General features: G+C 54.0%; 1 protein-coding gene across 1 annotated transcript in view; it reads left to right on the forward strand.

Annotated features, from left to right (window-relative positions):
• The first annotated feature begins 9,132 nt into the window (after positions 1–9,132).
• Positions 9,133–17,391, forward strand: part of MARK2 (microtubule affinity regulating kinase 2) — a 57,213-nt gene continuing 48,954 nt past the window's right edge. The window contains exon 1 of the mRNA XM_077759696.1: positions 9,133–9,240. Coding sequence (XP_077615822.1) covers positions 9,187–9,240 — 54 coding nt within the window. The 5' untranslated portion in view covers positions 9,133–9,186. The remainder of the gene's footprint in view (positions 9,241–17,391) is intronic.

Raw genomic sequence — 17,391 nt, forward strand, 5'->3', positions numbered from 1 at the left:
CACCCGCCTCGTCTCCATCGTGGGGCACCCCGCACTGTGCCCATTCCGCAGGAGAGGGACAGGTATGGCAAGGTGAACGAGGTGGCCAGCCTGCTCTTCCAGGGCTGGTGACTTGAGCAGAGCCGGGCTGAGCCTGGAGCTGTCTGACCACAGCGCTCTGGTCTCCTGCGCCGTGGCCAGTTTCTGCCTCAGGAGCGACCGATGCCTCTTCCCTTGAGGGCCTGGGGACCTGCGGTAGGTAGGTTCGGGGTGTGAGGTGGGGTGGGGTCGGGTGAGAGTGAGGAAGGTCGTTCACAATGAAAAGCGCTCGGCACCTCCTGCGCTCTGGCCCTCAGACAGTGGTGCCCAGTGTCCTCGCCACGCCAGTTTCCAGAGTCCCCCTCGCCCTGGCACCCGCTGGGACCCTACCTTGCACCTGGCAGTGACACCTGAAGGGGCTCACAGGAGATGCGGGAGGGTGCTGGCTCCTTTGTGCCGGGTGACAAGGTCTGGAAACCAAGCTGAGGGCTTCAAGGGTGGAGGGAGTCCTGCCCCTCACCTGTTCCTCTTCCGGAAAATGCCTCCTGGCCCCCTGAGTGGGGGCCCTGGCTTCACTCAGCGACCTCTGACGCTGAATCAGGCTGGGCTTGGTATTCAGTGGCTAACAAAAGCAGTGACTGGTACAACAATGTCCACGTGAACTTGGGCCGCTCCGGGGGGCAGTGCGCGGGGGGGGGGGCTTCTCCATCCCAGAACCTGCCCCATCCCCTCCCCTCCTCCTCCCTGACCTGGAGCGAGTCCTCTTGGGGCCACCACGGCACCCCCAGCTTGCTGGGTGAGCAGTTTGCCTCTGAGACACCCACCCACAGCCTTCTGATGTCACAGCTGGGGGTCGAGACAATTGCACATGGACAGTGGTTCAAAGCTGAGGTTCAAGAAGCCAGCAGACCTGGCCCAGACTGCGAGCTGGGTGAGGTGCTTGCACTGTTCTGGGTCCCGGGAACCCAGAGCCATTCTGGGCGAGACAGACAGCAAGACAAAGAGGTTCCCAGTATGTCTTGCCAGGATGGCACGGTTTTTTCTTTTTAGTCTTCTTTATTTCTTTTCTGATCATAGACGTTTTCAAACACACCCAAAAGAAAAAAGAGAAAATCAGGGGGCGCCTGGGTGGTTCAGTCAGTTAAGCATCCGACTTCACAGCTCAGGTCGCGATCTCCTGGTTCGTGAGTTCCAGCCCCACGTCGGGCTCTGTGCTGACAGCTGGGAGCCTGGAGCCTGCTTCGGATTCTGTGTCTCCCTCTCTCTGCCCCTCCCCCACTTGCAGTCTGTCTTTCTCTCAGAAATAAAATAAACATTACAATTTTAAAGAAGAAGAAGAAAGAGAAAATGTAGTAATGAACCTCAAGGTATCTATGACCCAGCTTCAACAAAAATGGCCCAATTTGGGTTTATCTTTATCTCCCCACATCCCCCTCCCTTCCGGTTTATTTTATTTCATTTGAAGGATTTATTTACTTTGGAGAGCGCAAGCAGGAGAGAGGCAGAGAGAGAAGAACTGAGGTTCTGAAGCTGGCTTTGCTCTGAAGGCAGAAATCCCAGTGCGGGGCTTGAACTCATGAACGGTTGAGATCATGACCTGAGCCGAAGTCAGCCGTTCAATCGACTGAGCCACTCAGGTACCCCTTCTGGTTTATTTTAAAGCAAATCCCAGACATGGTGTCATTTCATCTGTAAATAGGTTTCTTTGTATCTCTAAGAGACAGTCTTCAATGAAATACATCAATATCACACTTCAAAAATTAACAATCCCTTAGGGCACCTGGCTGGCTCAGTCAGTAGAGCATGCGACTCTTGATCTCAGGGTCATGAGTTTAAGCCCCATATTGGGCATGGAGCCTACTTTAAAAAAAATAATAATCCTTTAATGGCATCTAATATCCAGTCAGTGTTCATGTTCCTCAGTTGGTCCATGAATGTCTTTTTGTTTTCAATTTTCTAATTGTGGGCAAAATACACATGCTGTAAAATTTGCCCTTTTACACATGTTTAAGTGTAGTAGTAGTACATTCCCATTGTTGTGCAGCCAGTCTCTAGAACTCTTCTGTGAGTCTCTTTAACTTTTTTTTTTTTTGAGACAGAGCCAGGGAGAAGGGCAAAGGGGGGGGTGTGGAGGGGGACAGAGAGAGAGAGAGAGAGAGAGAGGGAGAGAGAGTCCCAAGCAGGCTCCACACTCAGCTTACACACGACCCTGGGATCATGACCCGAGCTGAAATCAAGAGTCAGATGCTCAACCGACTGGGCCACCCAGGTGCCTCCTCCATGAGTCTCTTTTTACAGCTGATTTGTTTGAATCACGAGCTAAATAAGATCCACGGCCTGCATTTCAGCAGCCTTTCTTTCCTTTTGTTTTTTCTTCTCTTCGTGTTTCTTTTCTTTTTCCTTGTTCAAGAACCTGGTGACTTGTTCCGTAAACAGAATTCCCTCTGTCGTGGATTTGGCGGATCGCACTCCTGTGACGGCACTGGCATGCTCACCCATGAAGGGATGCAATTTGGGGGTGGGGGGGCTGTAGAGGGCTTCCTTGGAGGAGACATTTAAGTAGAGAGAGTCCTGCAGCTCAATGGGGCAAGAGATTTCTGGGCCAGGGGGGACAAGGTGAGCCAAAGCTCTGTGGCTTTCATTCCCTGGGGATTCACAGCCAGCCTGCTACAGCCCTAGCTCTGCACGAGGTACGAGGTACGAGGGACACTACCAGGAACCACATTGCGTCTCCGCTCTCCTGGGGGTGAGCGCTGTTCTTCCCAGGGAGCGCAATAGGGGAGGAAAATGGGAATTTCATCTACAGACCCTGCCTGCCGGCTCCAGGTGTGACTGCACAGCCCCGGGGGTGGAGGGTATGTGGGGACGTCATTTTGGCACACTGGTGAGTCCTGGCCTGGCCTGCCCCCTCCCCCCTTCCAGGAGCCAGCAAGAGCCCTGGACACCAGCTGGTACCAACCCCTCTGCCAACTCTAAGTCAGAGGCTGCTGTTGGCCCATGCGACATCCACGTGAGATGGGAACTCCTCGGGGACCAGCCTCCTTCATGCCGCCAGAGGCTGCTCCTATTTCTGCCCATCCTTCCTTGTAGCGCTTACTTACCCTTGAGATCAGACTCAACATCACCTCCTCTAAGACGCCTTCCTTGCTGCTCGGTCCAGCTCCCATCCTCCCACAAGCCCCAGATCGTCCACTCTGGGTATCTCCCTCTGAACCCCATTAAAAACTGCCCACTTCTGCTTTCCCCTGGACCTCTGGAACACGGCCGCCTCGCACCCCATCCGGGATGCCCAGCCTTTTCAGTGACAGTGGCCGCAGACCCCTGCCTGTGGGCAGGGACCCAGTGTGCATCGGTTGGTCGAAAGGGCAACCCTCCTCCCAGAACAGACCCTCAAGGTGGCTTTTCTGCCTGATGCCTCTTCCTCCCTGCTCTCTCCCCCCGGGGTGGCCTTCCTGCTGCACCACGAGGACACATAAGTAAGCCTGGGAGGGACACTGTCCCCTCCATCCCAGGCATGGTGGTACTGTGTCTGAGTACCTGTCTGAGACCTCGAGCTGCCGTAACGGAATACCATCAACTCTTGGCTTACAAACAGCAAATCTATTACTCACAGTTCTGGAAGCTGGAAGTGCAAGATCAAGGTGCTGGCAGATTCAGAGCCTGCTTCCTGGTTCAGAAAAGGCGGTCTCCTCTCTGGGTCCTCACACGATGGAAGGGACTGGGGAGTTCTGTGGGGTCCCTTTTACGAAGGCACTAATCCCATTACACCCAGTAGGTCACGCAGGGCCCTCCTGACCTAACCACCTCCCAAGGCCATCACCGTCACCTGGGGGGTTAGGACTGCAGCATATGAGTCCTGGGGGGACACAGGCATTCAGACGATACCATTACAGACGACTCCACAGAGAGCAGCGAGTCCGGCTCCTCCTCTCTGTACAGACAAGGAGCCTGAGACCCAAGGGCGGGGGGAGGGGGGAAGTTACCTAATGGCTCATGTGATCCATTAGTGACAGAAATGCCGCCAGAATGGGCTCTCTTGTTTCTGGTCCAGTGTTGTTCTCCAGGGAAGTGGGGAGGTTATAGCAGAGAGAATAAGAAGGAGACTCAGGGAGGAGGCTGGCTAGCGCACACCTTAGCATGGCAGCCTTCGCAAAGCGCTGGCCGTCCACCAGGCTGTCTAAGCATGTTTCATATATTAACTCATATCCTCACCAATCAACCTTATGAAGTGGGTGCTTTTATTATCCCCATTTAAAAGATGGGGAAATTAAGGTAGACGGAGGTTAAGAGGCTTGCCTGAGATCACGTAGCTACCAAGGAACACCCTGGCAGCAAGGCGTGTGTGTTTACTCACTACCCTGTTTACCTCTCATGGGCCAAGGTGATGGAGGTTGACTCCCCTCGCAAGGGACTGAGCCCCTCTTCACTTTGATTTCCTTATTAGTACGCTGGGGGGAAAGAAGAGTGCCTCCTGCTCCTTGTGAGTCTGATAGTGTTCCACGTAGCACCCAGCTCAGTACGTGTTAGCAAAACCAAGAAAGGAGACCGAGAACAGTAGTTGGGCAGGGGCACTGATAGCAAACGTTCTAGCCCATCCGTGCGAAGATGCACGTTTTTGGTTTTTTTCACACACCAACATCTCTGAGCAATCCTAAATGCAATAGGGTGTCTGGCAGTGGGGATAAAGCGCACGATGGGAATTCAGAGACCTCACGAAAAACAGGATAAAACTCTGCGAGATGGGAGGGTCAGGGGGCATACGTGGGTCTTGCTTCACCCCAGACATGTGACTCTTGATCAGAGAGTAATTCTGGCCCCTGCCTCCCACCCTGGAGAGTGGCCCGCCCGGAATGGGCATGCTCTCTGGCTCCACAGGTTCGAAGGAGAAAGATGAAGAGTTGCATTGTTTTGGAGGCATGAGAATAAGGATGTCTTCCATGTGAGCAGCCTTATCTCCCGTTGACTTCTTTCCTCTCTGCCCACCCACGGAGGGAGAGTTACCCTAACCCCTCTGTGCCTGCCAGGGCTGGGAACCCCACGACCCCTACCTTCCCTCATTCTAGGGGACTCTCAAGACTCCCCTGGCGCCCTGATCCATTTCGTTGGTTTCTACCTACCCTGAGACCTATGGCAGATGTCTTTTTTATGTGTGCTTTATTTTGTTTAGGTTAGAAAGCTTGGAATTACCCATTTTATTTTATTTTTGAGAGAGAGAGAGCACGCACAAGCAGCGGAGGTGCACAGGGAGAGGGGGACAAAGGATCCGAAGCGGGCTCTGCACTGACCCCGGAAAGCCCAATATGGAGCTCGACCTCACAAACCACAAGATCACGACCTGAGCCGAAGTCAGTGACTGAGTCACCCAGGCGCCCCTGAAATTACCCTTCACTCTTCTCTCACACGCCTCTAAGCCAATCCATTGAGAAATCCTGTCGGCCTGGCCTTCCCAATATAATCCCAAGTCCAGCCACTTCTTGCTACTTCCACAGCTGCTGCCCCTCTTGAAGCCAGTGTCGCTTCTCCCTTGAATTATCCTAAAAGCCTCCTTCCTGGTCTCCAGGCCTCTGTTCCTGCCCTGCCCCTTTAGCCGACGCTCAACCCAGCAGCGGGTCTGATCACATCACTGCAGCACCTCCCCATCCCATTCCGAGGAAAGGCCAAAGCAGTGGTCACGATGCCTGGTTCCCTGCCACCTTTCTGCCCTTCTTCTCCTACTACTCACTCTCTCTCTGCTCCGGTCCCATTGGCCTTCTTGGTCCCTACCTCAGGACCTTTGCACTGGCCATTCCCTCTGCCTAGAAAGCTCCTCCTCCAGATATCCACAGAACTGACTCCCTCACCTCCTTTAAGTCTTTGCTCAAGTGTCACCTTCTCAGTGAGGCCTACACTGTAATACTGCAACTCATATTCGGCCCACCCCGAAGGGCAGAGATCTTTGTCTATTTTGTTGACCGATACACTTGAAGAACAATGTCTTGCACATAGTAGGTACCCCATAGAGATTTGTGAACGAATGAATATGCAGGTGAAAGAGGGGTAAATGGGCGACAATAACGAATCTTGGAGGAGACCGAGGTTGGCTAAGGGATTTGAGAAAGTGACATTTGAACCGCATCTTGAAGTACATCTGGAAGCTGAGGAAGGTGACTCGCAATTGATGGGCCACGGAGGTGAGAGAGCTTGGTCGCAGGGCAGGACCTAGGGGCAAGGTGTCACCCAGTAATCCCTAGTTGGAGAGGCTGTTAGCAAGGGAAGTCGAGGCTAGGTCATGCAAAGCTTTGAACGCAGGCCAACCCCTTTCCCACCACCAGGACTGGCTACACGATTTGTGGGGCCCAATGCAAAGTGAAAATGCAAGAGCTCTTGGTAAAAATGTCAAGAGGGTGACAGCAGAGTGTGAAATCAAGCTCAAAGCCGTTCGAAGAGTAGGGCTTTGCGTGACTGTACAGGTCACAGGCCCGGGAAGCCAGCTCTGCCTATCACGCAAGGGAGCTGGCGAGAGCCTTCAAGCAGGGCAGAAATGTAATTGGGGCCGGACTTGAGGCAGATTATTCCGGCACGTCCGGTGGGATAGGTTGGGGGGAATCTAGGCAGGGAGACTGATTAGGCAGCCTTGTGAGGAAGAGGAGGGGACAGGTGGGGTGGAGGTGGGGGGGGGGGGGNTGAGAAGCATGGAAGAGGTAGAGTTTGCTTTGACAAGAGCATGGCAGGAAAGACCCCCTGCGGGCGCACCTTCCTTTGCCCCCCCACCCCCTTCCCTTTTCCCCCAAGCCGAGTGGTGTGGGCACAGAAATCAGCGGTGTGTCTCTCCTTGGCCACCAGAGGGCAGATCATTCTCATGGATTTTCGGAATGAATTTGGGGTGGGGGGAGTGGACTGTCCTCTGTCCTCACCTCCTCCTCTCTTTCCCCCTCATCTCCTTCTGTGTTCCTTCATCAACTTCTTCCTCGATGGCTGGGTGCCTGACTGCAGCTGGAGTGGGCCACGGGGAGGTGTCCTGGAGTAATGTAGGTGGCACCTGTTGGCATTTAAACAAGTACTTCCGTCCCATCCTCTCATTGCATCTGTCCAGCTGTCTATTTCTCTGGGTGACTTGGCCATGGGCTCTGATCAAGATGCTGTAGATGGGAAGTAAAAGTCATCAAGTGTCGGAAGTCCATCCAGCACTTTCCCCCACAATTCCTGGGACCTCTTTGCTCCTGTATCTTTGGGGACTTGCTGCTTGAGCCTGGTCTCTGGCTCCTGAGGACATTCTGGGCTTCTGCCCACCTTAAGGGACTGTTGAGCCATGAGGTGGGGGTGGGGCAAGCTCCAACATGTCCAGAGTACAATGGGTGGGGACAGCTTGGAGCCAGAGAAATCAAAGGAGCCTGCTGCCTCTCCCTGGTGAGACAGTCTAGGAGGAAGTGAAGAGTGGACTCAGGTTGCCAAGTGGACTTCCTGTTGGAGTTAGAGCCTCTGAAAAGATGAGAGGGACCTCACTTTATTGATGAAACTGAAGTCCAGGAAAGGAAGGGAACTTCTCCAGGTGCCCATTCTTTGTGCCATCCCGAAGAATCCTCATTGTCAACCAGTTTCTCTTTTCTGCGAGTTTTCTTGTCTTAGAGGGGATAAATGAAAAAATGAATTAAGACAAGAATGTCTCTTGGGGCTGCTGGGTGGCTCAGTCGGTTAAGTGTCTGACTTTGGCTCAGGTCCTGATCTCACGGTTCGTGGGTTCGGGGCTCTGTGCTGATAGCTCAGAGCCTGGAGCCTGCTTCAGATTCTGTGCCTCCCTCTCTCTCATTGCCCTGCTTGCGTGCTTTCTCTCTCTCAAAAGTAAATAAACATTAAAAATTTTTAAAAAGAGACCAAGAGAATGTCTCTTCTGCCTTACTTTACAGGGGCATTTTGAAAGGTAACTGGCGTGACTCAATATTACCATAATGCAATGTCATTTTGTGCTATTTTGAACAATTAAAAAAAAAAGGTAAGTGAAATTCAAAGACGTTATTTAGAATGTCATTACTGAAACAAAGGCATGAATTCTCTTCATATAAGGACGTCGAGGAGCCTAAACTCAGAGATGTTATGTAATCTTTCCAAGATCACAGAGCATTTTCATTCCACCGGAGCTGCAGCTGGAACACAGGGCTGGGGGGACCCCTGCAGTCTCCCACAGCTGGGAGCCAAGGAGGCCGACCGGGTGCCTGCCCCGGACCTTAAGGAAGAGTGCAGATTAGATGTGGGGTGTATGGATAAACAGAATCCAAGACAGACGACGGCAGGTGAAGAATGTTAGGTAGACAGGTAATAGACTGACGCCGCCTTTGACAGGTGACACACATGTTGATAGGTTGGATGATAAAAAAGAGATAGATTTTATGAACAGACCGACTGATAATCGGATACGCAAACGGAGAAATTGTTTTAGAACCAAAGGATGCCAATAGTTGGGATGGCTAACGGCCTTATCTTCTAGTCAAATAATAATTTAGTCAAATTATTAGTCAAATAATAATGTGCCCAGGTTATCCACGCTCCCTGCTCAGGATTTTGAAAATACCCGGAAACTGACGGAAAGAAACGAAGAGTCAGACCGGGTACTACTCCAGGAACAACTCGGGGCTCGCCGGCTCTCGGGTGTTGCCGGAAATGGCCGACGACCGCTGTCGGCTGCGGGGCGGGACGGGGGCGTGGCCGGCTCACCGCACGCGGAGCCACTTCGGGTGTTTCCGGAAACCGCAGCCAGCCTGCTTGAGGTGGGCGGGGAAAGGTCTATGGGCGTGGCTGGATTTGCCGAGAGGCTTCGTAGATTTCCGTAAACACAGCCGAAGCTGGGTCTTCGGAGTCGAGGCGGCGCGCGCGTCCCCAGCGGTAATCTTCTTCGGGTGTTTCCGGAATTCAAGCGTAGTCCGAGGCCGGGAGGAGGAGGCGCGCCCCCCTCCCGTTCCTCGCCGCTTCGGATGTTTCCGGCTGCCGCCGGCGGAAAGAGCCGAGGGCCGGCGGTGGTGGCGGCCATGTTGGGAGCAGCAGGTCCGGCGGTGGCTGCCTGTGTGCCGGGCGCGGAGCAGTGCCGCTGAGGGCAGGGGAGGAGCGAGGCAGGCGGCCGGCTGCGGCGGCAGAGANGCCTTCCCTTCCCTCCCTTCCTCCAAGCTTCTCGGTTCCCTCCCCTGAGATACCGGCGCCATGTCCAGCGCCCGGACCCCCCTACCCACGCTGAACGAGAGGGACACGGAGCAGGTAAGGAGCCCCGAGGGCTCCCCGAATTCTCTGGCTGGGCCCCTGCACCTTGCAGAGCCTCCTCCCTCCTCTGCTCTCCGCGTGCCCCTGCTGCCACCCTGCAAGCCTCGGCTGCCCTGTCATCTGGCTCTCGGCCTCGCACATCCCCCTCTCAGTCCCGTCCTGGGACCCACCTCGTCCCGACTCCAAGCTGCACACTTGTCTTTTCTGCTGACCCCCCCCCTTCCCCTCACCGCCCCCCTGCGCTCTTCCGTATTACCTCCCTAGCTTCCCCTTCTCTTCCCTTTTTCTCTCAGGGGCCTTTTCTGGTCTTCCTCCACCCACGCTTAAAGCCGCCACCCTCCTGCTCCTCGAATAGCACCCCGCGATTTGCCCCAGATCGGTGTCCACCTCTTCCTCCATCTCTTCCAGCCTCGCTTCTGCTCCCGCACCGGTTCTCCCCGCCCCTGGTTATCACCCTCAGGGTCCCTGCCCCGGAGTGTGTTCTCGATCCCTCTCCCCTTCCAGTTCCCCCGCTTCTTTTCTTTTCTTTCTTTTTTTTTTTTCCTTCTCCCCCTCTTCCTTCTGCAAATTGTGCTCTCCCTCATGCTTGCAACCCACCAGCTCCACCCTCATCACCTTTCCAAATGGTTCGCCTACTCTTTGCTCATCACTTTCCCTTCCTTTCTCCAGGAGCTCCCTGGTGCCTCGCGCTGGCATTTGTTACTTCCGTGTTTCCCAGACTGCTGTCATGCGCATGGTTTTCCCACAGGTTGTCTTTGGGGTTCCAGTCTGAAGGCTCCCCTCGCGTTCTGTTCCCCACCCCCAACCCCCTCCAGGGTTTGGCTGAAGTCTCTGGGCCTCTCGTTTCTCCCCCAGTGCTTTACCGGCCTGCTCCCTGGACTCGTCCTCCAGAGAGAGAACATTCCTCCGGCCCCACTCCCTGGGTACTACCTGTTGCTGAGTCCTCTGCCCGGCCACGCTGCGTTACCATGCTGGCCCCTCTGCCCTTTCACACTGCCACACAGGCAGTGATGCCTTCCTGTGTCTTCACTCCCGGCCCTCTCACTTTTCATAGTTTCTTTCTCCTTGTTCGGTGCCTTGCGGTGTCTCTACCCTCACCCGGTCTTCCTCGCTCCGCCTCTCCATCAGGATTGCCTTCATCCCCGGATTAGTCTCTCGCCTACTTCACGTCGTGTCTCTTCTGGCCCCCTGTCCCTTCCCTCCAGACTGGCCAGTGTTTGTAACTCGCCGCCCGGGGATCGGGCTTACTAGGTTCTCGAGCTCTGCGCCGCCCCCCTCCCCAGTCCTCCGCGTCCTGGCAATCGCTGCTATCTTCTGTCACCCAAGCTTTAGCGTTTTCTGTGTCACCTCACCTGTGAGCTGAGCTGAGAGGCGTCCGCTTTCCACCCCTCCCCGTTCTGTCGCCGGGCGTCCCTGGCTGACTGCTGGCTGCTGTGTGGAGAGTCCCCTGCCTGGCACACCCTCGGTGGTGGAGAAGTTTACTGGGCCAGAAAAACTCGACTTGAAAAAGGAGCTCTTCTCCCTTGGGGCTGCGGCATCCTCTTCCCTTCCTACACCCTTGCTGCCTTCCTGTCCTGCCCGGCTTTCTCCGCACCCCGATAGAACCCCTGTCCTAATCTGTCGCCTCTTCACATCCTTCCCTGACAAATCTTCCCTCGTTTTATTTTCCTACGTTTTTCCCTGGTGTCGCCCCCTACCCCTCCTCCCTGCTCTCTGTCACCTGGGCGGCCAGGAGCTCACGAGCAGCTGCGGCCCCAAGGTTTCCTCTGCACCGGTTGCCCCTTCCGTTACCGATGGATTGATTGGGTCTGGGGGTGAAGTGAGTCGACAGGGAGGGATGGTGGGTGTCTCATCACTGGGTTTTGCAACTGGCTCCGCACGGGACCCGAGGTCTCTGGGAACCCGAGCGCGGTTTGCGTCTCACACAGTCTTGCCCTCACTTGCCGGCTGTCTCTCTCCTTGCTGGGAACCGCTTTCTCTAGGCCCTCTTGGGGTTCCCTGTTCCAGTCCTTTGCCTGTCGCAACCTTTGTTTTAGCAGGTAAACCCGGCTTGACCGGAGAACTTTCCCAGCCTGTTGACTTGTGCGCCGGTGGGAGTAGGAGGCGGCCGGGGGACTGACTGGCACCCTCAGGCATGCGGGGCGTGGTTGTGGACGGCCTCCTCTCCGGCGAGGCCGCGGGGGACATTGTGCTCAACAAAGGAGAGTAACCGACTGCCTCGACGTGGTTTCTTTGTGCCGTTTACGAAATGTAAATGTGTTCTCGCCATGGGCTTTTTGCCCCTCGTGGTGCGTGCGTTGGTTCCCTCTCCTCCCTACATGCCCCAAATACTGCCGAGCGCGCTAGTAGGAAGCCAGTGCCCACCCATCGAGGCGATGAGAGATAATCGGGTGTACCGTTGGGGAATGGAAGTGCCCTTCGCCGACTTCGTCTAGAGCGGCGGCTGCATACCTTGTCGTCCCGCTCCAAATCAGGCATTACTCATCCTGTTTGCGCTCTTTGTGGACTTGGGTTCCCCCCTGCGCCACTTCATCGCTTCTGCTGGCCGTCCTCAGGGTAGCCGGTCACACTGTCTGCTTGCTGTTAAGTCAGCACACAGCCTTTGAAAAAGTGTGGAACCACCGGCTGCCGGCAGATTCCCGTATTTTTCAGAACAAGAGAAAAGGCATGTAGCGGCCCCTCTCACCAGGCCGGGGATGCCAGAACCATCGGCCTCCTTTAGAATGGCTCATTGCCGCCAGGTGAGAGCTAGGAAGCTCTCGGTCCCATTGTAATTCTGGCTGAAGTAGTCATAGAAGTTCAGTCGTTGCGGTAAATCAGAATGTTAGGAAATAAAAAGCAAGGGATTTGGTTGGGCAGATTCCCTCCCCACGAAGAGTCTCTGTCACTTTATTTAGATTTAAATTATTTAAACTGGTTTCGCCAGGAAATACGTAAACTCTACTGGTTGTCTTCAAGCTCCAATCTCTTTCTGCCCTTCCTCTCCCCCTTGCTTTAAAACATGTGGCCGATGAGAAGCTGTTTCCAGGAGCTCTTTGATCACATCTGAATTTAAACACACATAACGCGCGCACACACACGCACACACGCACAAAATGTTGAAGCATAAAAATAAACCTTGTGTTGCAGGAAGATTGCCTGTTTGCTGTCGAGTCTGCTCCTCGCGCTGAAAGCTAAAAGAAAGTCAAGCCCCGTCTTTAAGATGATTTTTGTGACACCTGGTTTCGAATGTGCTTTTTCGCGGCTCTAGACTCTTCTTTCTTTCGCAGAAGGAGTGTTGTGACTTGGGGCTGGTAGTTTTGGGGATTCTCAGTCTGTGAGCTGAGCTTTCTGTCCACTTCTCCAGATGGCTCTCTGCTGGCCTGAAGGCTTGACTGTGGTGACAGCAGTCAGCACGCAATGACTTTGTCTTCCAGCCAGTGGTGGCCACGATAGGCAAGTGCGGAGAGGGGTCCACCTTCCCGAGTCCACCTGCCGTTGGCCGGAGCTGCTCCGTGAAACACATGGGAGGGAGGCCACATGGCTCAGACCTGCCCCACCTCTGGGCCTCAGGAACCACCAGCGAGCGGGCTTCCGAGGGAAAAGAGGAGGCTTTCCCTACCGGCCTCACTTCTGCTGCAGTGAGCGAGGGGGGTTGCTCTCATTTTTCTAGAGAGCCAGTGGCATTGTTTATTCTCTCGGATGGTTCTAGGAAGGGGAGTGTGGAAGTCTGGATGAAGTGAGCAAAGCCGACTTCTGGAATCCTGTAAAGAACAACCGAGCCACTCCAAACACGTCTCCCTTGGATGCCAGGGTTGATTCTGGCTGAACGTTGCACTGAATAATTTGGTTTTAGCATCTCCGCTGGTGGAGGGCTCAGGTGGCTCTCCTTTCACCCCGTCCGTGCCTGCGAGCCATGCGGCACAGTGCTCTGGGTGCAGGCTCTGACTTCTGCCCTTTGACTCTGGCCAAGGGCCCCTCCGTGGTGTTGCCTTCTGGCCAGAGGTGCGGCGTGGGTGGATGTCAGACCATACAGTCTCGCTTCCTGTGCAGCCCTAGAAATCAGGAGCGAGGCCCCGTTAGAGCAAGGGCTTTGGGAGTCTAGAGCCCATAGCATCGCTCGCCACACCATAATCTTTGAACCCGGTAAAGGTCACCGCTTAGTAAATTGTAATAATTTCTCTCTTAACGTGTGCACTTTGGGAAGTCACTTAACAGATGGGTACAAGACAGTCATTGAAACTTGGTCTGCTTTAGATTAAAATCAAGTTCGCACAGGGATGACTGCATCTTTTGGATGGTGACCGAAGACCGGGCCCAAGATTCGCTTCCCGGTCAGGAGCTTAACGGATGCCTGGGAGGTGGGGAAAAATGGAGAATTCGTTTGCGTTGAGTGGTTGGCATGGTCAGGTCTCCTGGGGGGTCCAAAACTTCTCAGGCTAGACTGGCTCCCTTTTGGACAGAAGAACCCAGAACAATCTCAGTGGGTATTTGACCAGGACTAACCCGTGCCTTCACAAACTCTTTCCCATTGCGCACTTAGCCACCAGGCTGGCCTTTCTCTCCTCCCGGGAGCTTCCATGACTTTCCTACATATGTATTCTGCCGACTGGAATGAATATTTTATGCCTAGAGTGCAGCCAAGCCTCAGACTCTGTGGCCCATTATCGACGAGCGGGGTGGGGGCTGGGCGCCACCTTTGGCCCCATGAAAGCTCTGCTAAGTGGACTCTCCCCCCCCCCCCACAGCAGCACTCTGAAGCCCATTAATGGATTGGGATGAAGTAACCTCAGCAGATGGAAAGGACGAGGAGGGTGGTTGTCCTTCCTTCCCCAGGACTGCGCGGTGGGGCTTTCCTGCAGTCTCGGGGTCCAGCCCCAGCCCCGTCCGCTTGGTTAAGCTGTAGCCTGCGGCTGCTAGGCTTCTGCTATGAGAGGAGGTGGGGAAGGGGCCCGAGTCTCTTGTAGCGTCTGGTGCTGCCGGGTTTGCACTTTCCTATCAAAGCAGAAACCGAGAAGGATGTGGAAAGGGTGGGTGGAGTTTAACCCAGACCTTCCTCCTTCAGCGGAAGTTCAGCACGGTGACAAACCAGATAGGTGGCTGAGTTTCCTCCTGTTGATGGGAGACTCTGGCGTTCGTACCTTTTGCACTTACAGCTTGGATTCTCCAGGCTTCCTCGCAGCCTTCATCAAACGAGAGTGAGTCACTGCAGTGTTATCTCTGCCTTTTCCCCTTCTGTCTCAGCAAAGGGAAGAGGGAGCCTTTACAAACTTTGTGGGGGAGGAAACCACCCATTTCCCACCGGTGGCATGGGAAGAGGCCATCCATCCCGACGTTAACTCTGAAAGCTCTAGTGCTCGGAGCAGAATGTCACCACCGCACACAGCCCTCTTCGTGGAGGCATTGAATGTCATCGCTGTCTTTCCTGCTGGCACGCCCGATTCTGAACCACCGTGAGAGGATCTGGTCTCTTGGTGTCCAGTTGTCTTTCAGAGGCGGCAGTCCGGTCTCTTCTCTTGCCCACTTGGCCTGCTCCTCCTTGAGGGGGTAGAGCTAGAGCCCTTCGTCTGTGTGTCTGCTCTTTGCTAGAGGGTTTGAAGTGTCTCACTCAGTCCCTGCGCCCTCTCTCTCTCTACGTCCGTTTATCCCTACATTTCTTACTTGAAAAGGGCAAAAACAAACGTATTTCCTTTTGCTCATCACACGGTTAACCTCGGGTTTGGAAGGCGAGGGCGGGACACTGACATTGATGGCTAGGTGAGTCCTGAGGGACAACAGATAGGAGAGGGGAAGAAGGGGGATGGGGAGGGAGGAAAGAGAGAGGGGTGTGTTCAGTGACTGGCTCCAAGCCACCTTTTTTCTTTTTAACATAAGGAAGGCGGAGCAGACCAGAGGCTTCTCTGTAGAACCAGTCAAGCTGGTTTTGAGCAGCCTCGGCCTATTTTCCCCTGTGCTCTTTGGGAAGTTGGCAGTACAAAGGTCTGCCTCCTCTGGGGCTCTGCTCATTGAGGTGTGAGTTTGGATGAGGCCTGTAAACACCCCCATTGCCCCTAATACTGAGTGGGCCTCTGAGCAGGGCCTCCCTACATGAGCGGGCTTTCTCTACACCCAGTGCTGCTCAAGGCAACTTTGTCCCACGCTCCTGTCACTGGCAACTCCTAAGATACAACTCCTTTCCTTGGGCCCCCTCTGCAGGTCACAGCTTGGCGAAAGGCCCCTGCAGCCTGGCCTGGGGGAAGGGACCGGGTTTGTGGTTTATAGGCGGGGAGCTGACTCCTGGCTGTTGGGATCTGGCTGCTACATCCATTGAGACCCCAGACCTTCTGGCTCCGTGCAGTGGGACTGTCTGTCCAGGCCTGCTGGGGAAGAAAAAAGGAGAGAGAGTAGTTTTTGGTCTTTGGCAGCTCAGCAGGTTAACAGTTTGAGTTTATTCCTGATCAGGTACCTGTAGGAAAGGTGGGAGTCGTCAGTCACAAACTGGCACTTCCTGAACAGCAGCAGGAGACCTTTCTCAGGGAAAGGACATGGGATTCTGAGGCTCCTCTGACCATCAGAGCTACTGGTACAGCAGGATTGTTTTCCCAGTCCCCCTCTAAACTGAAAATTCCCACGTCTGAAAGTTTGGTGATTAATGAGTAAAACCACCTGCAAACATAGTTCCAGCCCTTGCCCTTGCCCTTGCCCTTGGGGGCTGGCTGCTTCTGTCACTGCTACAAGGATCTACTCATTGCTTCTCCTGAGCGCCGGTTCACTGAGGGTTTTGTTTTGGTTGCCCATACCCTGTGTGCAGCGTGGCTCCTTTTCCCGCACCTTAGACCTGAGGGTCTGCTGGCCTTCCCTTACCTCCATCACTCCCCGGCCCCCCCAGTTGGCCATCATTTGAGTGTCTTTGCATGTGGTGTTGGATGTGCTTGTGGCTTGTCACTTCGTTTGGGCCCGCAAGTGTTTGAATGGTTGGTTCTGTAGTCACAGGAAGTGGGGCCCCCCAGGCCTGCTTGGTCTGGCAATAGCATCCTAACTGAGCTGAGCTATTGGCAGAGTTGAAAGGAGATCCCAGCACTTGGGGACTTCCAGTAAGTGCTGCGTTCTGGTTAGAGCAGGCTCTGCAGCGTGAGTCCCCTGTGCTGGAATCTTGGTCAGCCCTACTGTGTGAGTGTTTCAGGCCTGTTAGCTCATCTGTAAAAACACGAGTGGTGCTAGGCCCTATCTTGGAGGCATTGTTGTTTTGAGCAGCAGAAGAGTTAACGAACATAAAACGCGTTAAAATACTGCCTGGCAGGACGTGGTCATCCTCGTCATCACCGTTCTTAGTTGAGCGACTTAGTGGGTTTTCTCTGCACACCACACAGCTCCAGGTCAGTATGCGTTGGGATTTCTCTGTAATTGATTGAAAGAGTCTTGGTTTCTTTCAGTCATTAGGGTCCCTCAGGTGCTTTTTCCAGCATTTAAAAAAAAATCAGTTTATGTTTATTTTATTTCTTTTGTCGAAGTCAGCCAGCTAGCTGAGTAGAATGCTGTTGGAAAGGTTTATGTACTATTGAGATTATTTTTTAAAATGGGGGTGCGTTCATGTACACAATATCAATATCAGATGATTTTAATTGATTGAGTAAAACAAACTAACCCAAAACACTACCTTCTGCCTGCCCGTATTTCTGTGTCACGGGCGGTGGTGGTGGTGGTGGTGGTGGTGGGCCGCCTCATCAGTGCGTGGAAGGCCAGGTCCAAAGTCACCAGACCATGGGTGTTTCTGAGGGCTGGGATCCAGGTGTTAAAGAGGCCCCGCCAAGCGCATGGGATTTTTTTCCGGTTCCTTTCTTCAAGTGCAGTATTTACCCTTTGGCAACAGGAGAAAGCTCCCTGTTTCTCTTAAAGACCGCGTGGGAACTTAGCAGCTAATGATTTTAGGTTCCTTTTATACTAGCAAAGTGGCTTTCAGGGCAAGCCCTTCTTATCTCTGTCCTCCCCTTTGTGAGTCCCCATAAGGGTCACAGCTATTTCTCGGGTCACAGCCATTTCTCGGCTGCTCCTGTGAGTTTGTGGACTTTGAATCCTGGACTGAGATTTTGGTCTCAGTCTGTTCCTTGTTTATCTTCATGTCTTGGCCGCTCCTAGAGCCTGAAGGCCTGGTCAGAACAGCAAGTAACTTGCTTAGTTTTTTCACATTAC

Source organism: Crocuta crocuta, unplaced genomic scaffold, assembly GCF_008692635.1.
Source record: "Crocuta crocuta isolate KB4526 unplaced genomic scaffold, BGI_CrCroc_1.0 scaffold53, whole genome shotgun sequence".
In the NCBI taxonomy this organism is placed as follows: Eukaryota; Metazoa; Chordata; class Mammalia; order Carnivora; family Hyaenidae; genus Crocuta; species Crocuta crocuta.